Here is an 11,092-nt window from a genome sequence, read left to right on the forward strand (position 1 = left end):
CTCCATTAAAAACACAAATGATCTAAGACTCTATTGGTCAAAACCCAGTTATATGCATGGATTTCTCACCCTCAAACCTCATATTATAGTAGTGCTGCTCATAAATATGACTGAGTGATGCTATGATGAATATGATATTAATTTTTCACAAGTATAACTGGTTGAGAAAAAGGTCAGCCCATTTTCAAATGTTAACCGTGTGCGTTTCATCATCAGGAAACATGGGGAACCCCCAGACCTCGCAGATACTTGTCTCGCAGGGCTCCATCGGCCCCCACAGTGATCCACAAAGCCCCATGGCTATTGTAAGCCAAGGTCACCAACACCTGCCCCATGACGCCTCAGGACCCGTGCTTTCTTCCCCAAACCACATGGGCATGCCTGCCATGAATTCTGCCGTGATGGGAGGAGGTGCACCTGACGGAATGGGGCCCTGCAACGTTTCGCCCATATCTCAGAACCAGATGGCAGGCTTTCCTCGCATCCAGCCCCCACCGCATGGGCCCATGCACTCGCCCATTGGAGGAATGTCCCATCACTTCTCTCAGTCTAATGAAGATATTCTACCACCTCAGCAGTTACACTTGCTTAGAAAAGGTCATCCTCACCAGCGCCCCTCCCACCCCTCAGACTCATTTGGCCCTTTGCCCATGGGGGATGGCCCGGATCTAAGTGAAGTCATACGACCCACTCACTCAGGGATCCCTGAGTTTGATCTCTCCCGCATCATTCCTTCCGATAAGCCCAGTAGCACTCTTCAGTATTTCCCCAAGAGTGAGCCCCATCAGAATCCACACCAGGGGCCAATTCCCCAGCAACCTACTCCACAGCAGCTCCTCAAACAGCTGTCTTCTTCTGGGCCTCCACACAGCGGCGGCCCTTCATCCAACCCCCACTTAGCAAACCTACAGAATATGATGGCTGAACAGCAGCTGCCACCCCACCCTTCACACGGTGGATTACGCCAAAACATGGGCATTCCTCAGGGGGGCGCAAGGGGTATGGTTTCTGGTGGGGGCATGGGCCCCATGTGCCCACCTGGACATATGATGGGAAGGACAGGCATGGTGTCCCAGCAGCAACTCCAGCAACAGCAAGCCATGATGGCCAACAGCCTTCTCCACCACCCTTCCAATCCATACCCTGGCATGATGCCCTCCCAGCAGCACTCACACAATCTGATGGCACAGCAAAACATTATGATGATGCAGGCTAAGCAGCGAAGCATGTCAATGCCAGGGGATCCATTTGGTCCCCAGGGTCCTCTAATGTCCCCTCAGGGTCCCATGATGGGCCCTTCCCACCAACAGTCTGGTATGATGGGCCCCCAGTCTCTCAGACAGCGGGGAATGTCTCTGGACAGTCCGATTGGCTATGGCCCCGGGGGTATGGCCAATATGCCATTCTGATCCAGCTCACATAAACTGTTAAAAAAAAGAAAAAAAAAAAAAAGAAAGAAACGTGTCCACTAAGTTACCTTCCCATTGTGTCCAAATTTTGTCTTTAATGTTATTCTTGCAGTTATTTGAAAAGAGGAACTGTAAAAACAATAAATCAGTGACACTCTCCAAATTTTGGATTTCCACTGATTAAAAAAAAAAAATTGAACATCTAAAAGCACTGTAACAAAGTTCGATAACAAATCAGAAGCCATTTCCTAAAATACTGTAAAATATGTATATTTCAAAGATGTGTGTATTTGTTGTGGAAACAGAGTGGCAGTCAGGAGAGGAGTGCCTCAAATTTCTATTTGTTTTAATATCATTGATTTATTTTCTCCAACTACCAAACTGTTGTGCAAAATTAATTATATATATACATATATATATATAATATATACCTGCTGTATATAAGATGCAATTTGTGATTGTTTGCAGTTGTTCTGTATAACAGTGTTTTAATAGAAGTCTAAAAATAGAATAATACTGATCTCTATGGTGGTTTAAGTTTTGGTTATTGTGTCAATTATTGTTGCTTGATAACACGGACGAGGGGACAACAGTTGCTGTATGGTATATGAAAACTTTATTAAATCCAATAAGCAGTAGCTGAAGTACAAGCAAAAACAGATTCCAGCCAACAATATACAAAATGTAATAAAACATCTTTTAAATGCAATCAAAGTAGCAATTGGTACTATCGGATAACATAACCGGTTTCATCATTACAAATGAAATACTGTTGTACGCAGGCATTTTAGTTACAGCTGCCAGTCGTATAGGAGTTCGTCAGATGTGGATGATGCTGGTGGTGGTTGCTCCGTCAGAGACCGATGCCTGACTGTGACTCTGAGCTCTGATGAAAGGCAGGCAGACGCGGCTGCAGCCCAACTTGCAAAGTAACTTTATTAGCTCATTGCGAAACCGCACCCCGACGAAGGCGTACAAGAACGGGTTCAGGCAACAGTGCGAGAGACCCAGGCTTTTGGTCACGTCGAGGGCTGGTCGCAGTAGGAAATACGAGCTACAGGATGTATATCTGATGGTCTGCAGGTCCACCATGGTTTCGATTATTAAGTTGATGTTATAGGGTAGCCAGCAGAAGAAAAAGACGAGAGTGACGAGCAGAGCCAGTCGAATTGCTCCGTGCTTTGACTGGCTCTTCTGACTGTTGCACAGAGTCACGACCACCGCTGTGTAACAGTAGCACATGACAGCCAGGGGAAGGAAAAAACACAAATGATCGAAGACTCGATTGGTCAAAACCCAGTTGTTGGCGTAGATTTTATAAAGATGAGTGGAACAGGAGAGCCTAGATGAATTTGTGGCTTCTTTCCTCACAGAAAGAAACACAGCGTTGGGTACTGATAGACCCAAACAGACCAGCCATAATGTAACGCATGTGAGGTGCACTGTCCTGGGACGTCGACTTTGCATGCTTGGAATAGCGTGAACAATGGCCAAATACCTGTCGAACCCAATGCAAGCTAGGAGGAAACTCCCACAGCGGAAGTTCAGGTTTTTCATCAGGCCTATCAGCCTGCAGAGGAACTCGCCCATCAGCCAGCCAGTGGCACTGTCGACTATGTCGAAGGGAAACGTGAAGAGGAGCATGAGGTCGGCCAGGGCGAGGTGCAGCAGGTAGATTTCAGTGATGCGCAGGAGGCGCCAACGTCTCAGGAGGACGGTTATCATCAGGCCGTTCCCCGCCACGCCCAGCAGAAAGATCAAGCTGTACAGCAAGGGTCGGAACACTGCGTTAAAGGTCTGCAGGCCGATCCCCTCATCTTCACAGACCGTGTCAAATTCATCAATGTCGTATGACACATTATAATCTGTGTCTTCCCCCTGTGAAATACAAAGAGGAACATTTTTTCCTTTTAGTTACCTCATCGCAGTTTGAGAATAACTTTGTGTAATGTGGAATAGTACACACTCGAATCATTTGGGCATAATTCTAACAGCTGTTCCTTATGCAATGAAAAAATGATTCATTGCATTAGCTTAGCTCTACTTTGATTGTGTGTTTTTTTTGTTTTTTTTTTCTTCCCTGTGGCTATCTCGGTGAAATTATTACTGTAAGCAGGAAATGCAGATATAGGCCAGATTAGTTTCACTTCCCTTTCTCAGTAACTAGGAGACGTTCTTAAGGCAAATATGCCAAAATCTCCTACTTTGGCTGTATAATAATAAATGAATACTAATTACTAGAGGTGTGAATCTTCACTGACCTGCCGATTCGATTACGATATTCATGTCAGCGACTAAATTGGATTCGATATCTCAATGCACCACAATGCGTCAAATAAATGTTTCTATTAAAGCCATGCAGGATATTTAATTCATAGCTTTTCAAGCTTCAAAAACAAAATATTCTGCAGTGCTCTAATAAATCTAAATAAATTGGATACATAAAACTACAGCACTGAGCACATGGCACTTCCTGAATGTGCAAAACATAACAGAATATGTAAACAGAAATGTTGTTAGGCCTACATTAAATTGTAAACAGAAATAATCGATTATGAGCCTGCCGATTATCAGATGCAGCATCGTCCATGTCCGCGATTCCATGCATCGATTATTTGATTCATTTCAACACCTCTACTAATTACTTTTTACCCCCAGATCAACAACCAAGTTAACATTAGATCAGGTGGAGAAATCCCAGCTGTTTAAACCCGACTTGCCACTTTAACGGCTGCTAGTCCATTAAAACTAAGCTCTGTTGAAATTGTCATTTCAGTCAGTGACCATGACAAAAAAACTAAAATATATCCATATATGTTTACATTATGAAAAATATGGGTACAAATGTGACGTTGTTCAAACAGTCATAATCTTAGCATCCTCTTGAATTTCATTGCATTGCAATATCATATTAGTAGCAGAATGTACTAACTGTGCTACAGTTACTCTCGTATTCTCATGTAACTTCTAGAAAACATAATGTCTTTGCGAAAGACAGGAGTAAATACTTTCGATGATATTAAGACGTATTCACGATACTTTTCTTATATATCCGTTCCCCGTCTTAGAAATGAAAAATTCAGTTTGAAGAAACCAAACTTTGAAGTTCCAAAACTATATAAACTAACTAGAATTTACATCTTATCATTGCTGCCATTACTTTCAACATTTTCTATTGGGCCTAAAGTTCATAATGACTGCTACACTGCAGCCTGTTCTTATATCACAACGCTTTAACATTTTATAAGGTGATTTCATCTAGGTGTTTATACATTTGAGTCATTTTACAGACTAATCGGACAGATTTGAAATTCGAAATAATCACATATAATTGCGTTATCGTTAAACGATATCATTTTAACCTTCGACATCGATCGGTGCGATGATAAATGAATCGCAAGTGACTTGATTAGAAAAACAGAATATGTCACCCTGCAGTGCTCTCCTTTCATGACAAGCATATATGAAGTCGTAAAGGGAATTTCTTCCTCGCTTATTTCCCTAGTGAGTCAACAGGAAAGAGGCAGTGTGCACCAACAACCCCGCATCTGTTTAGATGCATTTCTACGGTTCAGTAATTCAAGCTACTATAGTGTATCAAATATGTTGTCAAGTAAAAAAAAAAATTAAAAATCTTGTAGTTTAATCTTAATCATAAAGAGAAAAAAAAACAACATACGTGTTGCCTGTTATATTAAAATGGCTTGCTTTAAAATGCCAGATGCTGCAGCAGAGAGAAACTGTGAAACGGTACATTTCAGCTACTTGCAGTTAAAGGACATTTGACAACAGACTAAATCACAGTAAGATTTAGCCTGTTGCTTTCAAAGACACCCATTATTTTAAGTGTATAAAAATTACAAACGGAACACATGCTACATTTGAATATCTAAAATTAAATTTTGTTTAAATTGTGCCCGGCAATACGTGTGCTAGTATAACAAAGACCTTTCAGAACATCTACAGCAATTTAACATTCATTTCAACAATTCTTAATTATTTCTTACCTGTGGAAGGGTAACTTCAAAGGCCATGAGGGTGAATCTTGGTCACTTGAATGTATATCTTACACTGCCGTAGTGAATTGTGTGTGTAGCCTACTTCCTCTTAGTGCTGGTTCTTCTATACTTCCTTTGCTGATTTCTGCGTTGGGGGTGCGTTGAAGCTGCAAGTTAAAACGGGCCAATTGCTTTAAATACCAGGCTTTCTAAAGTAAGCATGAAAGAGCAGTAATGCAAGTCCAAGTAACCACACCCTGCAGTATATTCTAGCACTGGACAAGGAACAGGAAATCGTACTGAACTAGTCAGATTTATTTGGGTGGTTTGGTAACAACCCCAAACCCTTACTAATCGTATGTGATGCAACATCCAGCCATCCTCTAACAATAAGAATACGTTGGTGTGAAGATTACCATAAACATCATCTTAGTTTTGATCACTGGTATCAGTTCTGTTTTTATGATTGCAACATTTATCACAAAAAAAAAAAACATAATGAAGGAGCCTACAGTAAGCATATTAATAATTTGATTTTGATTTGTGATTGGAGAAATAGGCTTGTGACCAGAAAGTATAGTTTGCTACCGTAACAAGTTGGTTCGCTGGAGACATTCAAGTGGGAGGAACCCATGAGGTGTATATAAAGTACTAGAGACCCATACTTGAGTAAAAGTACAAGTGCTCTATCAAAAAAGTGACTTGACTAGAAGTTGAAGTGCTCTTTAAGCACCCCACTTAAGTGGAAGTAAAAAAATGTTTGAATACTTTCAAACATTTTTACATTTTAGTAGTTTATTTTAAAATGTACTACTCAAGTACTAAAAGTACAAGTATTGTGTTATGTAGGCCTAGTTATTAAAGAAAGCAGTCAAATTTGGAATTCATCATATTGTTGGAGTTCAACTTTTTACTTGGTATTAAGACAGTCACAAGCTGTAGCCTACATTGCTGGATATGAAGGAAGTTTCTGAAATAAACCCCAAAAGGTACATTAATGTCACAGCTGTTATAACTAGCTACTATTATCTGATATAACAGTGGGCTACTAATCACTTATTAACAAATACTGAAATAAAAATGTGTGTAGTGGAAAGTTATTTTGCAAGCTAGCATAATACAGATAGCAGCTTCACATCACAGGGTCAAACGGTTAACATTCAGGACTCACTGCAGACTCAAACAACTCAGGACTAGCTTCATCCGCTGCAACAACAGCTAAATAGAAAGAGTACAAACTTGCATTGTCTCGAACTTCTGAACGGGCAACCGTAATGAAAAGAATAATAACGTACGTAAGTATCGTACGTAACTAGCGTAGACAGTCTCCGTAGCGTGAGGCATTCACAACGGTAAGGAGTTAACGATGCAGCACATCAAAAATATCGGAGTAAAAGTATTAAACTCATAGAAAATATGTACTCAAGTAAAAGTGGAAGTAGGAGAAAAAAGGAATACTCCGCGGCGACGTAATCAGAATGCATCGGGGATACGTAGTATTTTGGTAGTTTGCTCACTGGCACGACGTCCCCGCGACGTCGCTGCGCTACGTTTCAGCGACATATAGCCGCTCTCTCCGCGACGTATACATATATACATCGTTCTAACGTATGCCATACGTCGTAGAGATGCAGGCTTATATACGTCGTTCAAACGTATGCCATACGTCGTAGAGATGCAGGCAATATACATCGTTCTAACGTATGCAATACATCGTAGAGATGCAGGCTTATATACGTCGTTCTAACATCTGCTATACATTTTACAGATGTAGTCTCAGGTACATCGTTCCTGACATCTGTTATACGTAGTACAGATGTCAGGAAGATGTGCCGATCAATTGATCCTGCATTAGTCCATTTAACAAAACTGGTCAGTATAGGTCACACACAATTACTTTAAATATCTTTACCAAATTGAATTGCTAAAGTAAGATAGATAAACCATACACAATTACTTATAATAATACATTTTATTTATAAAGCGCTTTTCAGGGTACTCAAAGACAATTTACACAAGTTCAAATCATTATAGAAAATAGCACACTGTAACACATTAAAATATATTCTTGTATGTAGCTAGATTTGGGGATAATTATCCTACTGTGGTCTATACTAAGGGCTCATGTACAAAAACACTACCTTGTCTTGTCTTCCTGTCAACCTTGAAAAAAAAAAATTACATTTTTCTTCTACACATTTTCAGCGCTTATTTCTACGTCGTATATTTTCTGATATAAAACAAAAGTTGAAAACGGGTCAATTTGACCGGAAGTCAACACAAGGGTTAAAAGCTTAAACCAGGTTTTTTTTTAAAAGTCTGAGACTGTGGGCTTCCCCTCAGGCAAAGAGCTGGGGCACGCACGTTTCCTGGGAAAGGTGTGCAAGGGCTTGAGTTATGTTTTCTCTGTTTGGTGGGTGTGTCTCTCGATTATTGGCTGTGTTCCAGGTGATACCCAATTATTAGAGACTGTCTGTAAACCCGTGGTAATAAAAAGGGCTTACACACACAACAGGATGTCCAACACCTTGTTTCACTTTCTCAATTTTTGGATGCCTATGGGATCATGGTAATGCTATTTGAACTCAAACACTTAACAATTGAGCCAAGAATAACATTTATTTATTAACAAAATTCATTATTTTTCTTAATCTGTAGGAGTCGCTGAAATATACAGTATTTCTCTCTTTTGACTACACACTCATGAGTTGTATATCACTGCTTCACAACAGCAGTTTATACATGTTGGAGAACAAAAACTAATTGTCACACTATATTGTCCACTTTCTATCATAATGTAAATTATTTCAGTAGCAAAAAAAAATGCTGTCCCTGCTATAGCCTCTGCTCCAGTCTGTTGCCAGTCGGGGAAGTCCTTGATGGCCGGCTTCGTACTCAGGAAAGTAGGATCCCTCGGTGGTGCTGCTGCAGTGACAAGAACAAAAGATTTGGGTTTTGTGCGTTATTCGAAGAAGTATCTTTTAATACATTTTTTGTTTCATCTCCCTTTGTTTTTAAGAAGTGGTTGAGTAATATTTTTTTTTTGCAGATGTGAAAAGAAGACCGGTTTCATCAAGTAGATATGGCAAGCCAAATGTCGTTAACGTAGTTAAATTCTCTGCTAAATTTTCCTCAGAAGCTCCAATTAAGCCTTTAAATATAATTGAACTATAAGGACATTTGTTCAGTAGGGGGCGCTGCAGTCTGTGCAGTTTCATTTTGGATGAAGTTCAAGGTGGGCTGTTTACGGTAGAAGGGATACAGCTACGGCCAAAAGTTACGCAAAAATCCCGCAAAATCGAGACTAATATAATAATATATTTGTTATACTTTCACCCAGGAAAACATGTGTTTCGTTCCTCTAGAGATTTTTATTCAAACCACGATCTGTTTCCTGAACTTAACAAGTTGTTTTGGTGCCTAAACTTAACTGTCGTCACCGTAGGTGTATCCCATCTAGCCTCAACCGCTGTTAAAGTGCCATTCTGACAATATGTATTTAGATCACTTTGTAAATTAAAGCTTTAAATAGCATGTTATAAATTGTCCCATAAAAAATACCATAACTTTCTCTTTAAAAGGGCTAACATCAAGGTTTCATAGTAATCACAATTATTTAAAAAGTATTTACTTTTGAAACCAAAGGTGTCATTTTATGCTGCCCTCTCTTTACTTCCTACTCCCATTTTCTATTACGGTTTTGTAAACTTACCACAGATGATTTGGCAAAGTAATGACTGGGAATATGGCAGCTTTCCACATTTCCCTGTTGAATATCTTGGTCATCATGGCAATTGAGAGATCTGAAAAATACAAACAAAAAATTTAAAACAAGATAAGATCCTTAATTAATCCCACAGTGGAGGACATTTTCAGTGATACTGCACCAAAAGGAAAGTGCAATGACAAAAGCATCAGTAAAAACGCAAGAATAAAGCAGTTAAAACTCTTCAGTATATAGACAGAAAGTTTAATAATACGGTATTCACAGTATTGCACAGAGAAGTTATTGATTTTGCATAAAAAAAGGTGTACATTGATGTTGCACGTGAGTAGAGAGCTGAGAAAATCATGGTAACAGGTGACGATGCTCATCTCGCACCATCTAGCTAGTAACTGAGGTTTATGACCGTTGGCACTCCCAACCCCATTTTCAAAATCAGTTGTTAACCAGATTTAATGCCGAGTGTACAGAAACGAACCACAGTCTTACTAGCTAAACTGTCCTAAACTAATTTTACATAGTGTCATTTAGTTAATAAGCAGGGTAAAAATAAAATATTACAATCACAATGCAATAAGTACGAACGTTAGCCTGCCATTAGACGGCCCCTTTAGCTACCTCTTCACCTTTTTTAAATATGATTTAACGTTAGTTGGCAGATTAGCTAGCTAACGCTACATGCTGAATTTACCTTTAGATAGCTACATTTTGATTCTATAACAAGTCTTCAGCTTTAAATGTTCCCTGTTGAGATTTCAGTTCCATTAAAGCCAAAACAACCGATATGAGCAAAGTTTAACTGAGGTGCGGCACTCAGTTACTGTTAGCTAGCTAGCTAAAATTAACGTTAAGGGATATCGGATAACGTTCAATTAGCTAGCTATAGCTAGCAGCCTCACGTTAGCTAACGTTACTGTCATGTACTACAACTGACATAGCTAGCAGCTAACGTTAACTTTACATTCAGATTCAGTCAGATTAGTACATATAGCAAGCTAACTATCGTTAGCTAGAGCACGGATATTTTAATTTTAAATGAATGTGAAAAAGGGCGGCTAGTGCGATGTTAGCCTGATCTAACGGCTTTACTTAGCTTAAGTTTAAACCGTGACATGGCGTAACTTACTATACATCTTGTTATTAGTCTGATGAACACCAACCAAATATTTGTATTAACGTTACATTAAGATGAAATAGTATTTGACAGCAGCAAAGAAGCAGTCTCCATCCTAACCCTTCGTAGACTGGCAACTTTTTTCCCCTTCCTTTATCGACTGTGGCACGAATATGTTGCTGGGCAGAATTCAGATTCACTGTCCTTCACACCAACAGTGTGTGTGTGTACAGTAAAGACGTCCAGACGCTCATTAACGATTCTTCCAAATGACACGTGAACAACTGAGGAACTTTTAATACATCTCACCGACATAGTTAATACGTCGTGGCGATGTATAGATTGCAATCATAATAAGACGTCCAGACGCTCAATAAACGATGCTTCATTATTCTTCTTTATGACCCGCGATCAATTGCAGACGAAGCGATCAATTGCATACGTCGTGCCGACGTATGTGTGCTTGCTTACTGGGTCCATAATATATGACCCATGACCTATTCAAATCTGCTGTTACTTTTTGAGAGCAGCAGCAGTATAAAATTATACATACAAATCATGGGGAAGTGAATTTTGAAGCCTGATTGTAATTCTTATGTAGTCCCTATAACTCTGGTTATGGTAGGCTATGATATGGAGAGTGCAGGTTACTTGTAATAAAATTCCAATACTTTCAAAATATTTTGTCTATAAACGCTAAAGATAATAGGAAAATGTGGTGGGTGACAGGGACAGAAACAAAGAGATTTTGCAACAATACAAATAAACCCCATATTTTTCTCTGGGTTTGCCAGATATTTCTATCACCTTTATTATTCACTATAATTTGGGTAGAAAAAGAAATAGC

At 39.6% G+C, this 11,092-nt stretch overlaps 2 protein-coding genes and 1 long non-coding RNA gene across 7 annotated transcripts in view; 1 reads left to right on the top strand and 2 right to left on the bottom strand.

Moving 5' to 3' along the window:
- bcl9l (bcl9 like) overlaps window positions 1-1,935 on the top strand; it is a 39,094-nt gene extending 37,159 nt beyond the window's left edge. Inside the window, exon 9 of the mRNA XM_028572883.1 lies at window positions 217-1,935. Coding sequence (XP_028428684.1) covers window positions 217-1,409 — 1,193 coding nt within the window. The 3' untranslated portion in view covers window positions 1,410-1,935. The remainder of the gene's footprint in view (window positions 1-216) is intronic.
- A 77-nt stretch (window positions 1,936-2,012) lies between these two features.
- On the bottom strand, window positions 2,013-6,911 carry cxcr5 (chemokine (C-X-C motif) receptor 5). 5 transcript variants are annotated; one of them, XM_028572886.1, is made up of 3 exons: window positions 6,703-6,911; window positions 5,417-5,574; window positions 2,013-3,287 (listed from the first exon to the last, which is right to left on the bottom strand). In XM_028572886.1, exons 2-3 carry the CDS (start codon window positions 5,441-5,443, stop codon window positions 2,229-2,231), a joined length of 1,086 nt encoding a protein of 361 aa, XP_028428687.1. In that variant the 5' UTR covers window positions 5,444-5,574; window positions 6,703-6,911; the 3' UTR covers window positions 2,013-2,228. The 5 variants fall into 5 exon arrangements, with proteins under 5 accessions (XP_028428687.1, XP_028428688.1, XP_028428689.1 ...); XM_028572887.1 differs by having other exon boundaries at window positions 6,647-6,911; XM_028572888.1 differs by lacking the exon at window positions 6,703-6,911 and adding an exon at window positions 6,579-6,695 and having other exon boundaries at window positions 2,013-3,171.
- Window positions 6,912-7,683: 772 nt separating this feature from the next.
- LOC114553243 (uncharacterized) lies at window positions 7,684-10,655 on the bottom strand. Its single transcript, XR_003692272.1, has 3 exons — window positions 10,366-10,655; window positions 9,120-9,210; window positions 7,684-8,332 (listed from the first exon to the last, which is right to left on the bottom strand). It is a non-coding gene; the product is annotated as an uncharacterized LOC114553243 (long non-coding RNA).
- Between the last annotated feature and the right edge of the window lie 437 nt (window positions 10,656-11,092).

The sequence above is a fragment of the Perca flavescens genome, chromosome 3, assembly GCF_004354835.1.
Source record: "Perca flavescens isolate YP-PL-M2 chromosome 3, PFLA_1.0, whole genome shotgun sequence".
Taxonomy (NCBI): Eukaryota; Metazoa; Chordata; class Actinopteri; order Perciformes; family Percidae; genus Perca; species Perca flavescens.

Bases quoted from the DNA above. Each gene is read 5' to 3' on its own strand.
- cxcr5 (XM_028572886.1), bottom strand. From the start codon at position 5,443: ATGGCCTTTGAAGTTACCCTTCCACAG. The intron at 3,288-5,416 runs GTAAGAAATAAT...TGTATTTCACAG, and splicing joins TTGAAGTTACCCTTCCACAG to GGGGAAGACACAGATTATAA.